A 19,960-nucleotide genomic window follows, 5' to 3' on the forward strand; every position below is an offset into this window, starting at 1 on the left:
TCGTGATTCTTAATAACAGTGTGGACAGTAGGTCTTAAAGATCAGATTTAATAACAGTGTGGACAGTAGGTCTTAAAGATCAGATTTAATAACAGTGTGGACAGTAGGTCCTAAAAGATCACATTTTGAGGAACCAATCAGATTTGTCCGCAGTGTGAACACGACCAATGAATGTTTGCGGCTACACGGTCAGACGTGCTGTTGCCCCGCCCACTCTGTGATGAGCTGGCTGGCGATGGCATAGGGGGGCGGGACCCAGAACGTGATTGGCTGTCCTGGAGCGTTCTTGGGCGGAGCCTTGATTCTAAGCGCCGCCGTGACCTCATCCAGCGTGAACCAACGAGCATCCTCCAACTCTGTATGATCAATATGTAACTGTAAACAATAACATTATGATCAATATATAACTGTTAACAATAACATTATGATCAATATGTAACTGTAAACAATAACAATAACATTATGATCAATATGTAACAATAACAATATGTGGTGTGGTGTGTGTGTGTGTGTGTGTGGTGTGTGTGTGTGTGTGTGTGTGTGTGTGTGTGTGAGTGTGTGTGTGAACAACCTCCTGGACTCCCACCAGTCTGGGTTCAAAGTGGGTCACTCGACCGAGGCTGCCCTCCTGGCAGTGACCATACCGCTAGAGCGAACTCTCTCTCCTCCGTCCTGATACTCCTGGACCTGTCTGCAGCGTTCGACACAGTGAACCATCAGATCCTCCTCTCCACCCTTAAGGGGATGCGTGTCTCAGGCTCTGCACTCTCCCTGTTTGCATCCTACCTGACGGGTCGCTCCTACCAGGTGATGCTGAGAGGGTCTGTATCAGAACCACACAGACTCACTACTGGGGTTCCCCAAGGCTCGGTTCTGGGTCATCTTCTTTTCTCTCTCTACACTACATCTCTTGGTGCTGTCATCCTCTTGTGGCCGGGTGGGGGTAATGTGGGCGTGGCTCTGGCATCAGCGTGTATTTCAGCCTGGCCGGATGGCGGCTGGAACAAACACTTCCTAGTAGGGAGCGGGCGACGGCAGCAGCACAAACATTTCCCCACGCATGGTTCCCCTGTTACACGACGAGAGAGAGTGTGGCGTATATGTGTTCGTGTAATACAGTGTCCTGGTGAGTAACTTAAATGTAGTATAAAACAAAGCTTGCCAGTATTATCGTGTCGCTAGGTTTATGTGCACTGTTTAGTTGTTTATACCGTGTATGGTCTTCCATAGGGAACGACAGGCAGTGAAGAGGCGAAGCGTTGTGCTTACGTCTGAAGCGTTGTGCTTACGTCTGGCGATACAAAGGTATTGCTCGCTTCTTTTGTTAAGGTTTTCTTTTGTTGTTGTTTCTTTTGTTTTATGTATAAGTAGTAATACAGACGACCTGTCCTGATTTCCCTCAGGTTGGGGAAATAGCCGTACCATTGCGGTCCGGGTGTGTGCTGTGTGTGTGGCGTTTGCTACGCCGGGTGATTCATTCATTCAGTTAATCTGTAAGTCTAGCTCTCTCTCGTTCGTTTTGATTACCGTGCATTTTTGTATATTATATCATTATGTGACTGTGTGTTTTATGATAGATATGGTGAAGCTAAATGCTAACTATAAATGTTTGTCTTATAGTGTGCAACAGTCAGCATTGTGTGTGTGGACTCACGTCTGTCCAGAGACTAGGGGCAAACAGTTTGGTGTCTGCGGTGAGTCTTTAGGCTCATATGTATATAGGCTATGCACGTTATTAGTATAATAAGGTTCATGAACTGCTGTTGTTATGCTTTGATATTCATTGTTTCATTTTCATGTCATAACAGGTGGTGATCAACAGGTGGTCACTGCTTTAGCCTACTTTTATGATAGGGGTTCAGTTGGTTAGGGTGAGCATCTATGAACTTCAGTCTGTCTCTCTTTTTATTATACTGAATTGTGGTCAATGTATTTGTAATAAAGACAATCTATTTTTATACTTTGATCATACATGGTGATCAAATGTATTTGTAAAGACAATCTATTTTTATACTGCAAGAATAATTAAATATAATTATTTTTGTCCGTCTATTATACCTCAAGCCTCATGGTTACAGTTTGGCGCTGTGAGCAGGGTATTAAGTTAATTTTTTTGTGACCAAGGCTTCGGGTATTTATAGCGGTACATAGAGAGACAGGTTGGATTTACATACAGGGTGAGAAGTTAGGGACAGAGAGGCTAAAAGCAGTGACCACACAGCGTCCAAGAAGAAAGGCCGGGGAGTCAGGCAACAGGAGTCTGCCATCACAACAGTTTCCTGACCGGCCGGGTGGACAAGAGGACCGTTGGTGAAGCGACGGGACACAGCTGTTTAAGGTGGATTTGTGAAATACAAAAATGAGTGTGGAGGACTTACAAAGTGAACTGGCTGCTCTGAAAGCCAGAGTACAGTCTGATAAAGAGGCCATGAGCCAGTTGAAAAATGAAAATGAGTCTTTAGTACAGAGGTTGGACGTGAAGCAAGCTCCCTTGTCTAATCAGCCCTCTGGTAATCAGGGGCCGGGGGGGGGGTGGGCATTTGGGGGGTGAGAGTCTTAGTGTTGGTCCCAGGGAACGTATTTTATACCTGCCAAAAGAGAAAAAATGTACAGTGTTCACTGGGGGGTCAAGCGCAAATTTTTATGAATGGTTGGATGAAATTAATGCCACTTTGGTCTACCGCTCCTACACTGGAGCTGAAAAAGCAGCTTACATTTACGAGCATCTTGGGGGGGAAGCAAGGCAAGAGATAAAGTATCGCACACCGGCTGAACGATCAAATCCAGTACAGGTGTTAGACATTCTCCAAGAAATATATGGACAACCCGAGTCACTAACTAAATTACAAAAACAGTTCTTTGATAGAAGACAGCGGGATGGGGAATCAGTGAGGGAATATTCGCATGCATTAATGGCTATCATGGAGGAGATTAATCACTGTAAAGTTAAGGAGGCATGGTGCGGTGATTTTGCCTTGCGGGACCAATTTGCAGAAAATGTATTGGATATTAGTCTCCGTCGAGAGTTAAAGAAAACTACTCGGCAGCAACCAACCATGTCATTTTTTGCGCTCCGTAAAGAAGCTCTTCAGTGGGGGGAGGAAGCAGAGTGTGGGGTAGAGCGTCGAAGGCGGGTGGTGGGTTCATGTGAGAAAGTGGAGGCCGGGCCAGTAGAGACCAGTGTAGTTACTGCGGCGATGGAGGTGAAGCCTGAACCCATGCTGGCTAAAGTTTTAGACATGTTACAAAAGCAACAAATGTTAATTGACAATTTGTCACAAAAATTGTCAACTAATTTGCAGACCACAGGGTCCAGGAGAACCGATACCCGTAAATGGCAGCCGCGATACGATGCCTCAGGACAGCCTATTTGTTTTAAGTGTCAGAAAGCTGGCCATATTGCACGTTTCTGTGTGGCCCCACGGCCTAGTCATAGTCCAGACCAGTTGTCATCTGCGTTGCCTGATTTGCCTGGGAGTGATGGGGCAGCGCAGATTTCGGAGCAGCAGGGAAACTGTCCCCCCCTGTGGTGAAGAGCCAAACCACAGGTGGAGTACAGCCAGGCTCAGTAACAGCACCCTATATTGACCCACATGTGTATGAGTGTTTGGTAGGGGAGTGTGACACTGTGGAAGTTTCTATGGGGGGGGTTAAGTTTCAGTGTTTGATCGATTCAGGGTCAAATGTTTCGACAGTTACTGAAGGTTTTTTCTTTGAACATCTATTACCAAGATGGGGTGGGAATTTGGCTGACTGTGGGTGGCTGACACTGAGTGGGGCCCACGGTTTGAATATTCCATATCTGGGCTACTTTACAGTTGATGTGGAGGCGGTGGCGTTGGATAGGACTATACCGCAGAGGGGTATATTAGTGGTGAGAGATCCAATTGGACAAGCCGCAAAAGAGCGTAAACAAGCAGTGCCGGGTTTGCTCGGGATGAATGTTATAAAAAAATGTTATCAGCTGTTATGCCCTGCGCAGGGTCCTAGTCCACCGCCGCCCCTCCTGGATGCCCCAGGTTGGCAGACTGCTTTTGCAGCTTGTCAAAATGAACAAACTGTGATATTGAAAAAGAACATGTTTGCTGCTGCCGTCTCCCCGTTCACGGTCCCTGCAGGATCCGTGTGTTTTGTTCCAGCGGCCGGACCCGACAGTCTATGCCTGTCTAGGGCATCGGTACTCGTAGAGCCGTTGGGGTTGGAAGAGGGAAATTTGCCTGGGGGGTTGGTGGTCTCTAGTACATATGTAGAGGCTAACAATGGCCATTTGACTATTCCGGTGATTAATGTGGGTTCCTCAGATGTTAGTTTAAAACCACAGACACGCCTCGCATCGCTACATCTGGCTGAGGTAGTGGCCGGGGAGGGCGTTTCGGTTCATTTTAAGCGGGTGGGTCCACAGGAAGAGCAGGTTATGATTAGGGAGCAGCATGGGTCACAAGGAGATAGAGAGCTGTCTCCCGAGATCGCTGCACTGCGCTTCCCGGGGTTCTCGGAAGAGCAGGCAAGACAAGCCAGACAACTGTTGTACAAATTTTCTCATGTATTTGCATCCTCAGATAGTGATTTAGGTTGCACAAATCTAATTTATCATGAAATCCCAGTTGTTGATGATGCCCCGGTGAGTCAGAGGTACCGAAGGATCCCGCCCAGTCAGTATGAGGAAGTGAAAACCCACATCAAGAAGTTGTTGGAACAGAAAGTGATTAGGGAGAGCAGTAGCCCGTACTCTTCCCCCTTGGTGATCGTGAGAAAGAAAGACTGTTCGATTAGGCTGTGCGTGGATTATAGGCGGTTGAATGCCAAAACACGTAAAGATGCGTTTCCACTGCCTCGCATTGAAGAATCGTTGGACTCGCTTAGTGGTGCAAAATGGTTCTCGACACTGGACTTAGCGAGCGGTTATAATCAGGTAGAGATGCTTGAGAAAGATCGACCGAAGACTGCCTTTTGCACACCATTTGGGCTGTATGAGTTCAACCGGATGCCGTTTGGGTTGTGCAATGCACCAGGGACATTTCAAAGGCTTATGGAGCGCATCCTGGGTGACCAGCGGTTCCAAGCATTGTTGCTCTATCTTGACGATGTCGTGGTCTTCTCTTCCACCTTTGAAGAACACCTACGTCGGTTGGAGGTGGTCTTGTTACGGTTCGAGCAGTGTAATTTGAAAGTGAAGTTCAGTAAGTGCTCGTTCTTCAGATCGGAGGTGTCATATCTTGGTCACGTTATCTCTGCACAAGGGGTGTCGACCGATCCAGCGAAGATACGTGCGGTAGCGGAGTGGAGAAACCCCCGGAATGGGGCAGAGTTGTTATCCTTTCTGGGTTTCGCCTCCTTCTATCGTAGGTTTGTGAAGAACTTTGCCAGTCTGGCAGCACCTCTTCATGCTCTCTCGGCACTTGGTGGCTCAAAGAAGGAGAGACGTCCTCTTTCGTCGCATCAGTTCCATCAACATTGGAGTCCGGCATGTGAGGAGGCGTTTCAGGGCCTGAAGCAGAGGTTGGTTTCGGCCCCGGTGTTGGCATACGCGGACTTCACCAAGACCTTCATGGTGGAGATTGATGCCAGTCACCAGGGTCTGGGAGCTGTGCTGTCTCAGGAGGTTGAGGGGCGGAGAAGACCGGTGGCGTATGCCAGCAGGGGATTGAGGTCCTCGGAGCGGAATATGGAGAACTATAGTTCTATGAAGTTAGAGTTGCTGGGCCTTAAATGGGCAGTGACAGATAAATTTCGGGAATATTTAATCGGTAACAAGTTCACTGTACTGACGGACAACAACCCGTTGAGCCATTTACAAACCGCAAGATTAGGGGCTGTGGAACAGCGGTGGGTGTCGGAGTTAGCCCGGTTTGATTACGAGATTGTTTATCGACCGGGACGGCAGAATGCAGCTGCAGATGCTTTATCAAGGCAGTACTCTATCTTGGACTTGAAATCAGCACCTAAAATAACCCGCCCGGGTTCACATCCAACGGACGACAACGCCATGCCGGGGGGTTGGCGGGATGTGTGGAGTGAAGAGCAGGCAGGGGTGGCCTCTCCAGCCAAGGTCTCTACTACTACCTTTCCGTCTTACAGTTCGGAGTCTTTGTCCCTATTACAACAGGCCGATCCAGAGGTTGCATCTTTCCTTAAGTATTGGCGGCGAGGGGAGAGGCCAAGTCGAGAGGAGAGACGAGCAGAGTCCACTAGGGCATTAGAGCTGTTGCGGCAGTGTCATCAGTAATGTGGGCGTGGCTCTGGCATCAGCGTGTATTTCAGCCTGGCCGGATGGCGGCTGGAACAAACACTTCCTAGTAGGGAGCGGGCGACGGCAGCAGCACAAACATTTCCCCACGCATGGTTCCCCTGTTACACGACGAGAGAGAGTGTGGCGTATATGTGTTCGTGTAATACAGTGTCCTGGTGAGTAACTTAAATGTAGTATAAAACAAAGCTTGCCAGTATTATCGTGTCGCTAGGTTTATGTGCACTGTTTAGTTGTTTATACCGTGTATGGTCTTCCATAGGGAACGACAGGCAGTGAAGAGGCGAAGCGTTGTGCTTACGTCTGAAGCGTTGTGCTTACGTCTGGCGATACAAAGGTATTGCTCGCTTCTTTTGTTAAGGTTTTCTTTTGTTGTTGTTTCTTTTGTTTTATGTATAAGTAGTAATACAGACGACCTGTCCTGATTTCCCTCAGGTTGGGGAAATAGCCGTACCATTGCGGTCCGGGTGTGTGCTGTGTGTGTGGCGTTTGCTACGCCGGGTGATTCATTCATTCAGTTAATCTGTAAGTCTAGCTCTCTCTCGTTCGTTTTGATTACCGTGCATTTTTGTATATTATATCATTATGTGACTGTGTGTTTTATGATAGATATGGTGAAGCTAAATGCTAACTATAAATGTTTGTCTTATAGTGTGCAACAGTCAGCATTGTGTGTGTGGACTCACGTCTGTCCAGAGACTAGGGGCAAACAGTTTGGTGTCTGCGGTGAGTCTTTAGGCTCATATGTATATAGGCTATGCACGTTATTAGTATAATAAGGTTCATGAACTGCTGTTGTTATGCTTTGATATTCATTGTTTCATTTCCATGTCATAACAGGTGGTGATCAACAGGTGGTCACTGCTTTAGCCTACTTTTATGATAGGGGTTCAGTTGGTTAGGGTGAGCATCTATGAACTTCAGTCTGTCTCTCTTTTTATTATACTGAATTGTGGTCAATGTATTTGTAATAAAGACAATCTATTTTTATACTTTGATCATACATGGTGATCAAATGTATTTGTAAAGACAATCTATTTTTATACTGCAAGAATAAATAAAGATTATATATTTTAAATATAATTCTTTTTGTCCGTCTATTATACCTCAAGCCTCATGGTTACAGTTTGGCGCTGCGAGCAGGGTATTAAGTTAATTTTTTTGTGACCAAGGCTTCGGGTATTTATAGCGGTACATAGAGAGACAGGTTGGATTTACATACAGGGTGAGAAGTTAGGGACAGAGAGGCTAAAAGCAGTGACCACACAGCGTCCAAGAAGAAAGGCCGGGGAGTCAGGCAACAGGAGTCTGCCATCACAACAGTTTCCTGACCGGCCGGGTGGACAAGAGGACCGTTGGTGAAGCGACGGGACACAGCTGTTTAAGGTGGATTTGTGAAATACAAAAATGAGTGTGGAGGACTTACAAAGTGAACTGGCTGCTCTGAAAGCCAGAGTACAGTCTGATAAAGAGGCCATGAGCCAGTTGAAAAATGAAAATGAGTCTTTAGTACAGAGGTTGGACGTGAAGCAAGCTCCCTTGTCTAATCAGCCCTCTGGTAATCAGGGGCCGGGGGGGGGTGGGCATTTGGGGGGTGAGAGTCTTAGTGTTGGTCCCAGGGAACGTATTTTATACCTGCCAAAAGAGAAAAAATGTACAGTGTTCACTGGGGGGTCAAGCGCAAATTTTTATGAATGGTTGGATGAAATTAATGCCACTTTGGTCTACCGCTCCTACACTGGAGCTGAAAAAGCAGCTTACATTTACGAGCATCTTGGGGGGGAAGCAAGGCAAGAGATAAAGTATCGCACACCGGCTGAACGATCAAATCCAGTACAGGTGTTAGACATTCTCCAAGAAATATATGGACAACCCGAGTCACTAACTAAATTACAAAAACAGTTCTTTGATAGAAGACAGCGGGATGGGGAATCAGTGAGGGAATATTCGCATGCATTAATGGCTATCATGGAGGAGATTAATCACTGTAAAGTTAAGGAGGCATGGTGCGGTGATTTTGCCTTGCGGGACCAATTTGCAGAAAATGTATTGGATATTAGTCTCCGTCGAGAGTTAAAGAAAACTACTCGGCAGCAACCAACCATGTCATTTTTTGCGCTCCGTAAAGAAGCTCTTCAGTGGGGGGAGGAAGCAGAGTGTGGGGTAGAGCGTCGAAGGCGGGTGGTGGGTTCATGTGAGAAAGTGGAGGCCGGGCCAGTAGAGACCAGTGTAGTTACTGCGGCGATGGAGGTGAAGCCTGAACCCATGCTGGCTAAAGTTTTAGACATGTTACAAAAGCAACAAATGTTAATTGACAATTTGTCACAAAAATTGTCAACTAATTTGCAGACCACAGGGTCCAGGAGAACCGATACCCGTAAATGGCAGCCGCGATACGATGCCTCAGGACAGCCTATTTGTTTTAAGTGTCAGAAAGCTGGCCATATTGCACGTTTCTGTGTGGCCCCACGGCCTAGTCATAGTCCAGACCAGTTGTCATCTGCGTTGCCTGATTTGCCTGGGAGTGATGGGGCAGCGCAGATTTCGGAGCAGCAGGGAAACTGTCCCCCCCTGTGGTGAAGAGCCAAACCACAGGTGGAGTACAGCCAGGCTCAGTAACAGCACCCTATATTGACCCACATGTGTATGAGTGTTTGGTAGGGGAGTGTGACACTGTGGAAGTTTCTATGGGGGGGGTTAAGTTTCAGTGTTTGATCGATTCAGGGTCAAATGTTTCGACAGTTACTGAAGGTTTTTTCTTTGAACATCTATTACCAAGATGGGGTGGGAATTTGGCTGACTGTGGGTGGCTGACACTGAGTGGGGCCCACGGTTTGAATATTCCATATCTGGGCTACTTTACAGTTGATGTGGAGGCGGTGGCGTTGGATAGGACTATACCGCAGAGGGGTATATTAGTGGTGAGAGATCCAATTGGACAAGCCGCAAAAGAGCGTAAACAAGCAGTGCCGGGTTTGCTCGGGATGAATGTTATAAAAAAATGTTATCAGCTGTTATGCCCTGCGCAGGGTCCTAGTCCACCGCCGCCCCTCCTGGATGCCCCAGGTTGGCAGACTGCTTTTGCAGCTTGTCAAAATGAACAAACTGTGATATTGAAAAAGAACATGTTTGCTGCTGCCGTCTCCCCGTTCACGGTCCCTGCAGGATCCGTGTGTTTTGTTCCAGCGGCCGGACCCGACAGTCTATGCCTGTCTAGGGCATCGGTACTCGTAGAGCCGTTGGGGTTGGAAGAGGGAAATTTGCCTGGGGGGTTGGTGGTCTCTAGTACATATGTAGAGGCTAACAATGGCCATTTGACTATTCCGGTGATTAATGTGGGTTCCTCAGATGTTAGTTTAAAACCACAGACACGCCTCGCATCGCTACATCTGGCTGAGGTAGTGGCCGGGGAGGGCGTTTCGGTTCATTTTAAGCGGGTGGGTCCACAGGAAGAGCAGGTTATGATTAGGGAGCAGCATGGGTCACAAGGAGATAGAGAGCTGTCTCCCGAGATCGCTGCACTGCGCTTCCCGGGGTTCTCGGAAGAGCAGGCAAGACAAGCCAGACAACTGTTGTACAAATTTTCTCATGTATTTGCATCCTCAGATAGTGATTTAGGTTGCACAAATCTAATTTATCATGAAATCCCAGTTGTTGATGATGCCCCGGTGAGTCAGAGGTACCGAAGGATCCCGCCCAGTCAGTATGAGGAAGTGAAAACCCACATCAAGAAGTTGTTGGAACAGAAAGTGATTAGGGAGAGCAGTAGCCCGTACTCTTCCCCCTTGGTGATCGTGAGAAAGAAAGACTGTTCGATTAGGCTGTGCGTGGATTATAGGCGGTTGAATGCCAAAACACGTAAAGATGCGTTTCCACTGCCTCGCATTGAAGAATCGTTGGACTCGCTTAGTGGTGCAAAATGGTTCTCGACACTGGACTTAGCGAGCGGTTATAATCAGGTAGAGATGCTTGAGAAAGATCGACCGAAGACTGCCTTTTGCACACCATTTGGGCTGTATGAGTTCAACCGGATGCCGTTTGGGTTGTGCAATGCACCAGGGACATTTCAAAGGCTTATGGAGCGCATCCTGGGTGACCAGCGGTTCCAAGCATTGTTGCTCTATCTTGACGATGTCGTGGTCTTCTCTTCCACCTTTGAAGAACACCTACGTCGGTTGGAGGTGGTCTTGTTACGGTTCGAGCAGTGTAATTTGAAAGTGAAGTTCAGTAAGTGCTCGTTCTTCAGATCGGAGGTGTCATATCTTGGTCACGTTATCTCTGCACAAGGGGTGTCGACCGATCCAGCGAAGATACGTGCGGTAGCGGAGTGGAGAAACCCCCGGAATGGGGCAGAGTTGTTATCCTTTCTGGGTTTCGCCTCCTTCTATCGTAGGTTTGTGAAGAACTTTGCCAGTCTGGCAGCACCTCTTCATGCTCTCTCGGCACTTGGTGGCTCAAAGAAGGAGAGACGTCCTCTTTCGTCGCATCAGTTCCATCAACATTGGAGTCCGGCATGTGAGGAGGCGTTTCAGGGCCTGAAGCAGAGGTTGGTTTCGGCCCCGGTGTTGGCATACGCGGACTTCACCAAGACCTTCATGGTGGAGATTGATGCCAGTCACCAGGGTCTGGGAGCTGTGCTGTCTCAGGAGGTTGAGGGGCGGAGAAGACCGGTGGCGTATGCCAGCAGGGGATTGAGGTCCTCGGAGCGGAATATGGAGAACTATAGTTCTATGAAGTTAGAGTTGCTGGGCCTTAAATGGGCAGTGACAGATAAATTTCGGGAATATTTAATCGGTAACAAGTTCACTGTACTGACGGACAACAACCCGTTGAGCCATTTACAAACCGCAAGATTAGGGGCTGTGGAACAGCGGTGGGTGTCGGAGTTAGCCCGGTTTGATTACGAGATTGTTTATCGACCGGGACGGCAGAATGCAGCTGCAGATGCTTTATCAAGGCAGTACTCTATCTTGGACTTGAAATCAGCACCTAAAATAACCCGCCCGGGTTCACATCCAACGGACGACAACGCCATGCCGGGGGGTTGGCGGGATGTGTGGAGTGAAGAGCAGGCAGGGGTGGCCTCTCCAGCCAAGGTCTCTACTACTACCTTTCCGTCTTACAGTTCGGAGTCTTTGTCCCTATTACAACAGGCCGATCCAGAGGTTGCATCTTTCCTTAAGTATTGGCGGCGAGGGGAGAGGCCAAGTCGAGAGGAGAGACGAGCAGAGTCCACTAGGGCATTAGAGCTGTTGCGGCAGTGTCATCAGTAATGTGGGCGTGGCTCTGGCATCAGCGTGTATTTCAGCCTGGCCGGATGGCGGCTGGAACAAACACTTCCTAGTAGGGAGCGGGCGACGGCAGCAGCACAAACATTTCCCCACGCATGGTTCCCCTGTTACACGACGAGAGAGAGTGTGGCGTATATGTGTTCGTGTAATACAGTGTCCTGGTGAGTAACTTAAATGTAGTATAAAACAAAGCTTGCCAGTATTATCGTGTCGCTAGGTTTATGTGCACTGTTTAGTTGTTTATACCGTGTATGGTCTTCCATAGGGAACGACAGGCAGTGAAGAGGCGAAGCGTTGTGCTTACGTCTGAAGCGTTGTGCTTACGTCTGGCGATACAAAGGTATTGCTCGCTTCTTTTGTTAAGGTTTTCTTTTGTTGTTGTTTCTTTTGTTTTATGTATAAGTAGTAATACAGACGACCTGTCCTGATTTCCCTCAGGTTGGGGAAATAGCCGTACCATTGCGGTCCGGGTGTGTGCTGTGTGTGTGGCGTTTGCTACGCCGGGTGATTCATTCATTCAGTTAATCTGTAAGTCTAGCTCTCTCTCGTTCGTTTTGATTACCGTGCATTTTTGTATATTATATCATTATGTGACTGTGTGTTTTATGATAGATATGGTGAAGCTAAATGCTAACTATAAATGTTTGTCTTATAGTGTGCAACAGTCAGCATTGTGTGTGTGGACTCACGTCTGTCCAGAGACTAGGGGCAAACAGTTTGGTGTCTGCGGTGAGTCTTTAGGCTCATATGTATATAGGCTATGCACGTTATTAGTATAATAAGGTTCATGAACTGCTGTTGTTATGCTTTGATATTCATTGTTTCATTTCCATGTCATAACAGGTGGTGATCAACAGGTGGTCACTGCTTTAGCCTACTTTTATGATAGGGGTTCAGTTGGTTAGGGTGAGCATCTATGAACTTCAGTCTGTCTCTCTTTTTATTATACTGAATTGTGGTCAATGTATTTGTAATAAAGACAATCTATTTTTATACTTTGATCATACATGGTGATCAAATGTATTTGTAAAGACAATCTATTTTTATACTGCAAGAATAAATAAAGATTATATATTTTAAATATAATTCTTTTTGTCCGTCTATTATACCTCAAGCCTCATGGTTACAGTTTGGCGCTGCGAGCAGGGTATTAAGTTAATTTTTTTGTGACCAAGGCTTCGGGTATTTATAGCGGTACATAGAGAGACAGGTTGGATTTACATACAGGGTGAGAAGTTAGGGACAGAGAGGCTAAAAGCAGTGACCACACAGCGTCCAAGAAGAAAGGCCGGGGAGTCAGGCAACAGGAGTCTGCCATCACAACAGTTTCCTGACCGGCCGGGTGGACAAGAGGACCGTTGGTGAAGCGACGGGACACAGCTGTTTAAGGTGGATTTGTGAAATACAAAAATGAGTGTGGAGGACTTACAAAGTGAACTGGCTGCTCTGAAAGCCAGAGTACAGTCTGATAAAGAGGCCATGAGCCAGTTGAAAAATGAAAATGAGTCTTTAGTACAGAGGTTGGACGTGAAGCAAGCTCCCTTGTCTAATCAGCCCTCTGGTAATCAGGGGCCGGGGGGGGGTGGGCATTTGGGGGGTGAGAGTCTTAGTGTTGGTCCCAGGGAACGTATTTTATACCTGCCAAAAGAGAAAAAATGTACAGTGTTCACTGGGGGGTCAAGCGCAAATTTTTATGAATGGTTGGATGAAATTAATGCCACTTTGGTCTACCGCTCCTACACTGGAGCTGAAAAAGCAGCTTACATTTACGAGCATCTTGGGGGGGAAGCAAGGCAAGAGATAAAGTATCGCACACCGGCTGAACGATCAAATCCAGTACAGGTGTTAGACATTCTCCAAGAAATATATGGACAACCCGAGTCACTAACTAAATTACAAAAACAGTTCTTTGATAGAAGACAGCGGGATGGGGAATCAGTGAGGGAATATTCGCATGCATTAATGGCTATCATGGAGGAGATTAATCACTGTAAAGTTAAGGAGGCATGGTGCGGTGATTTTGCCTTGCGGGACCAATTTGCAGAAAATGTATTGGATATTAGTCTCCGTCGAGAGTTAAAGAAAACTACTCGGCAGCAACCAACCATGTCATTTTTTGCGCTCCGTAAAGAAGCTCTTCAGTGGGGGGAGGAAGCAGAGTGTGGGGTAGAGCGTCGAAGGCGGGTGGTGGGTTCATGTGAGAAAGTGGAGGCCGGGCCAGTAGAGACCAGTGTAGTTACTGCGGCGATGGAGGTGAAGCCTGAACCCATGCTGGCTAAAGTTTTAGACATGTTACAAAAGCAACAAATGTTAATTGACAATTTGTCACAAAAATTGTCAACTAATTTGCAGACCACAGGGTCCAGGAGAACCGATACCCGTAAATGGCAGCCGCGATACGATGCCTCAGGACAGCCTATTTGTTTTAAGTGTCAGAAAGCTGGCCATATTGCACGTTTCTGTGTGGCCCCACGGCCTAGTCATAGTCCAGACCAGTTGTCATCTGCGTTGCCTGATTTGCCTGGGAGTGATGGGGCAGCGCAGATTTCGGAGCAGCAGGGAAACTGTCCCCCCCTGTGGTGAAGAGCCAAACCACAGGTGGAGTACAGCCAGGCTCAGTAACAGCACCCTATATTGACCCACATGTGTATGAGTGTTTGGTAGGGGAGTGTGACACTGTGGAAGTTTCTATGGGGGGGGTTAAGTTTCAGTGTTTGATCGATTCAGGGTCAAATGTTTCGACAGTTACTGAAGGTTTTTTCTTTGAACATCTATTACCAAGATGGGGTGGGAATTTGGCTGACTGTGGGTGGCTGACACTGAGTGGGGCCCACGGTTTGAATATTCCATATCTGGGCTACTTTACAGTTGATGTGGAGGCGGTGGCGTTGGATAGGACTATACCGCAGAGGGGTATATTAGTGGTGAGAGATCCAATTGGACAAGCCGCAAAAGAGCGTAAACAAGCAGTGCCGGGTTTGCTCGGGATGAATGTTATAAAAAAATGTTATCAGCTGTTATGCCCTGCGCAGGGTCCTAGTCCACCGCCGCCCCTCCTGGATGCCCCAGGTTGGCAGACTGCTTTTGCAGCTTGTCAAAATGAACAAACTGTGATATTGAAAAAGAACATGTTTGCTGCTGCCGTCTCCCCGTTCACGGTCCCTGCAGGATCCGTGTGTTTTGTTCCAGCGGCCGGACCCGACAGTCTATGCCTGTCTAGGGCATCGGTACTCGTAGAGCCGTTGGGGTTGGAAGAGGGAAATTTGCCTGGGGGGTTGGTGGTCTCTAGTACATATGTAGAGGCTAACAATGGCCATTTGACTATTCCGGTGATTAATGTGGGTTCCTCAGATGTTAGTTTAAAACCACAGACACGCCTCGCATCGCTACATCTGGCTGAGGTAGTGGCCGGGGAGGGCGTTTCGGTTCATTTTAAGCGGGTGGGTCCACAGGAAGAGCAGGTTATGATTAGGGAGCAGCATGGGTCACAAGGAGATAGAGAGCTGTCTCCCGAGATCGCTGCACTGCGCTTCCCGGGGTTCTCGGAAGAGCAGGCAAGACAAGCCAGACAACTGTTGTACAAATTTTCTCATGTATTTGCATCCTCAGATAGTGATTTAGGTTGCACAAATCTAATTTATCATGAAATCCCAGTTGTTGATGATGCCCCGGTGAGTCAGAGGTACCGAAGGATCCCGCCCAGTCAGTATGAGGAAGTGAAAACCCACATCAAGAAGTTGTTGGAACAGAAAGTGATTAGGGAGAGCAGTAGCCCGTACTCTTCCCCCTTGGTGATCGTGAGAAAGAAAGACTGTTCGATCAGGCTGTGCGTGGATTATAGGCGGTTGAATGCCAAAACACGTAAAGATGCGTTTCCACTGCCTCGCATTGAAGAATCGTTGGACTCGCTTAGTGGTGCAAAATGGTTCTCGACACTGGACTTAGCGAGCGGTTATAATCAGGTAGAGATGCTTGAGAGAGATCGACCGAAGACTGCCTTTTGCACACCATTTGGGCTGTATGAGTTCAACCGGATGCCGTTTGGGTTGTGCAATGCACCAGGGACATTTCAAAGGCTTATGGAGCGCATCCTGGGTGACCAGCGGTTCCAAGCATTGTTGCTCTATCTTGACGATGTCGTGGTCTTCTCTTCCACCTTTGAAGAACACCTACGTCGGTTGGAGGTGGTCTTGTTACGGTTCGAGCAGTGTAATTTGAAAGTGAAGTTCAGTAAGTGCTCGTTCTTCAGATCGGAGGTGTCATATCTTGGTCACGTTATCTCTGCACAAGGGGTGTCGACCGATCCAGCGAAGATACGTGCGGTAGCGGAGTGGAGAAACCCCCGGAATGGGGCAGAGTTGTTATCCTTTCTGGGTTTCGCCTCCTTCTATCGTAGGTTTGTGAAGAACTTTGCCAGTCTGGCAGCACCTCTTCATGCTCTCTCGGCACTTGGTGGCTCAAAGAAGGAGAGACGTCCTCTTTCGTCGCATCAGTTCCATCAACATTGGAGTCCGGCATGTGAGGAGGCGTTTCAGGGCCTGAAGCAGAGGTTGGTTTCGGCCCCGGTGTTGGCATACGCGGACTTCACCAAGACCTTCATGGTGGAGATTGATGCCAGTCACCAGGGTCTGGGAGCTGTGCTGTCTCAGGAGGTTGAGGGGCGGAGAAGACCGGTGGCGTATGCCAGCAGGGGATTGAGGTCCTCGGAGCGGAATATGGAGAACTATAGTTCTATGAAGTTAGAGTTGCTGGGCCTTAAATGGGCAGTGACAGATAAATTTCGGGAATATTTAATCGGTAACAAGTTCACTGTACTGACGGACAACAACCCGTTGAGCCATTTACAAACCGCAAGATTAGGGGCTGTGGAACAGCGGTGGGTGTCGGAGTTAGCCCGGTTTGATTACGAGATTGTTTATCGACCGGGACGGCAGAATGCAGCTGCAGATGCTTTATCAAGGCAGTACTCTATCTTGGACTTGAAATCAGCACCTAAAATAACCCGCCCGGGTTCACATCCAACGGACGACAACGCCATGCCGGGGGGTTGGCGGGATGTGTGGAGTGAAGAGCAGGCAGGGGTGGCCTCTCCAGCCAAGGTCTCTACTACTACCTTTCCGTCTTACAGTTCGGAGTCTTTGTCCCTATTACAACAGGCCGATCCAGAGGTTGCATCTTTCCTTAAGTATTGGCGGCGAGGGGAGAGGCCAAGTCGAGAGGAGAGACGAGCAGAGTCCACTAGGGCATTAGAGCTGTTGCGGCAGTGGGAAAGGGTGGTAGAACGGGAGGGGGTGCTGTATAGAAAGCGAGAGAGCCCAAGGGAGGGTCAGCAGGAGCAGGTAATCATGCCTAGGGCATTGCAAAAAGAAGTCTTGGTTCAGATGCATGGAGGGCATGGTCATCAAGGTATTGAGCGGACCTTTAAGCTGGTGAGTGGTCGAGGGTATTGGCCCGGGATGTATCGTGATGTGGAGGATTTTTGTAAATCCTGTGAGCGGTGCATTGTGTCAAAAGCTCCACAGCCAAGAGTAGTGACTGCTATGGGGAGTGTGTTGGCATCTAGGCCACTGGAAGTAGTGGCCATGGATTTTACAGTATTGGAGTCTTCATCAGACGGGAGAGAGAATGTTTTAGTTTTAACCGATGTGTTTACGAAGTTTACCGTTGCAGTCCCGACTCGGAACCAACAGGCTACCACGGTTGCCAGGTGCTTGGTTAAGCACTGGATCCAGCCTTATGGCGTGCCAGCTCGGCTGCATTCAGATCAAGGCAGGTGCTTTGAGGGCGAAGTGGTGCGGTCGCTCTGTAAGTTGTATGGGATGAAGAAAAGTAGGACGAGCCCGTACCATCCGCAAGGTAACGGGCAGTGCGAACGGTTTAATCGAACACTCCATGACTTGCTCCGCGCTCTTCCTCCAGCGAAGAAGAGGAGGTGGGCCGAGTATTTGCCAGAGGTGGTATACGCCTATAATACGACAGAACATCAGAGCACGGGCTATTCCCCATATTTTCTCCTGTTTGGCCGAGCCCCTTGCACACCTCTAGACCTCATGCTGGGTGGAGGCGATGAAGAGGTTGGAGGTGTGGGAGAGTGGGTACAGAGACATCAAGAGCGGCTACAGGTGGCCTACGAGCAGGCTAGTGGTCAAATGCAGAAAGCGGTGGAGTCTCGGCGTCGGTATTGGGGCCCAGCATCCAAGGATGCAGACTTGCAGCCAGGGGAACTGGTTTATGTGCGGAATCGGAAGGTAATTGGTAGGAATAAGATTCAGGATTTATGGCTTTCCATTCCTCATCGGGTCGTCAAGCGGTTAGGTCCTGAAAAGCCTGTGTATACCGTGGTGCCGGTGGATGCTGCGGGACCGCTCAGGAATGTTCACCGCTCTGAGGTCCGGCGTTGTGGTACCGCGGTGCTGGGGGAAAGAGAAGAGATTAGGGGGGTGCAAGGAGAGGAGAGTAGAAGCGAGGAAAGTGAAGATGATAGTATGATTGGGATTGGGGTTTGTAGTGAAGGCTGGGGGGCGGATCACAAGGAGATGGGGCCGGAACAAAGCGAGCATGGTAGGTCGGATGACTCTGAGGAGGAACAGTCCCAGCATCGAGATCAGGGAGCACGATCTGAACCGGTGAAACCGTGTCCACCCAGAGAACGGAGGGCACCGGAGGAGAAAGTCAGGCTCCCGGTGCAGGTGCGTCGGTCACAACGTAGCAATGCTGGTGTGCATTCTAATCCCTTTAATCTGCCGCAATCGGCCATCCGTCATCTAGGTGGGAAGAGTACGGTGCTAGGGGTTAGGGCGTCGCAACTCGAACATTGGCATACGGGGGCGGGGTCCTTCGGTGCCAAAGACAAACTTGGAGATCAGTGGGACACTGATTAGTTTTCTAGGGGGGTGAGTGTGGCCGGGTGGGGGTAATGTGGGCGTGGCTCTGGCATCAGCGTGTATTTCAGCCTGGCCGGATGGCGGCTGGAACAAACACTTCCTAGTAGGGAGCGGGCGACGGCAGCAGCACAAACATTTCCCCACGCACGGTTCCCCTGTTACACGACGAGAGAGAGTGTGGCGTATATGTGTTCGTGTAATACAGTGTCCTGGTGAGTAACTTAAATGTAGTATAAAACAAAGCTTGCCAGTATTATCGTGTCGCTAGGTTTATGTGCACTGTTTAGTTGTTTATACCGTGTATGGTCTTCCATAGGGAACGACAGGCAGTGAAGAGGCGAAGCGTTGTGCTTACGTCTGAAGCGTTGTGCTTACGTCTGGCGATACAAAGGTATTGCTCGCTTCTTTTGTTAAGGTTTTCTTTTGTTGTTGTTTCTTTTGTTTTATGTATAAGTAGTAATACAGACGACCTGTCCTGATTTCCCTCAGGTTGGGGAAATAGCCGTACCATTGCGGTCCGGGTGTGTGCTGTGTGTGTGGCGTTTGCTACGCCGGGTGATTCATTCATTCAGTTAATCTGTAAGTCTAGCTCTCTCTCGTTCGTTTTGATTACCGTGCATTTTTGTATATTATATCATTATGTGACTGTGTGTTTTATGATAGATATGGTGAAGCTAAATGCTAACTATAAATGTTTGTCTTATAGTGTGCAACAGTCAGCATTGTGTGTGTGGACTCACGTCTGTCCAGAGACTAGGGGCAAACAGTTTGGTGTCTGCGGTGAGTCTTTAGGCTCATATGTATATAGGCTATGCACGTTATTAGTATAATAAGGTTCATGAACTGCTGTTGTTATGCTTTGATATTCATTGTTTCATTTCCATGTCATAACAGGTGGTGATCAACAGGTGGTCACTGCTTTAGCCTACTTTTATGATAGGGGTTCAGTTGGTTAGGGTGAGCATCTATGAACTTCAGTCTGTCTCTCTTTTTATTATACTGAATTGTGGTCAATGTATTTGTAATAAAGACAATCTATTTTTATACTTTGATCATACATGGTGATCAAATGTATTTGTAAAGACAATCTATTTTTATACTGCAAGAATAAATAAAGATTATATATTTTAAATATAATTCTTTTTGTCCGTCTATTATACCTCAAGCCTCATGGTTACACTCTCCCATGGCTTTTCCTACCACTGCTATGCCGATGACACCCAGCTGATCCTCTCATTCCCCCCCTCTGACACACAAGTGGAGGCACGCATTGCTGCTTGTCTGGCTGACATCTCGGAGTGGATGTCGACGAACCACCTGAAGCTCAACCTGGACAAGACCGAGCTGATGTTCCTCCCGGGGAAGGGCTGTCCGCACTGAGACATGGCCATCACCATTGATAATGCTGTGGTGACGTCAACTCGGACTGCGAAGAATCTGGGTGTGACCCTGGACGATCAACTGTCGTTCTCGGCAAACATCGCATCAGTGACACGGTCCTGCAGATTCCTCCTCTACAACATCAGGAGGATTCGCCC

The 19,960-nt window shown here is 48.2% G+C and overlaps 1 protein-coding gene across 1 annotated transcript in view; it reads right to left on the reverse strand.

Annotated features, from left to right (window-relative positions):
- Window positions 1-41: 41 nt before the first annotated feature.
- The window catches only part of nudt13 (nudix (nucleoside diphosphate linked moiety X)-type motif 13), a 27,942-nt gene continuing 8,023 nt past the window's right edge, over window positions 42-19,960 (reverse strand). The window contains exon 8 of the mRNA XM_084078562.1: window positions 42-375. Within this exon, the coding sequence (XP_083934688.1) occupies window positions 190-375 (186 nt within the window). The 3' untranslated portion in view covers window positions 42-189. The remainder of the gene's footprint in view (window positions 376-19,960) is intronic.

This window comes from Gymnoscopelus microlampas, assembly GCF_963454915.1.
Source record: "Gymnoscopelus microlampas genome assembly, chromosome: 14".
NCBI lineage: Eukaryota > Metazoa > Chordata > Actinopteri > Myctophiformes > Myctophidae > Gymnoscopelus > Gymnoscopelus microlampas.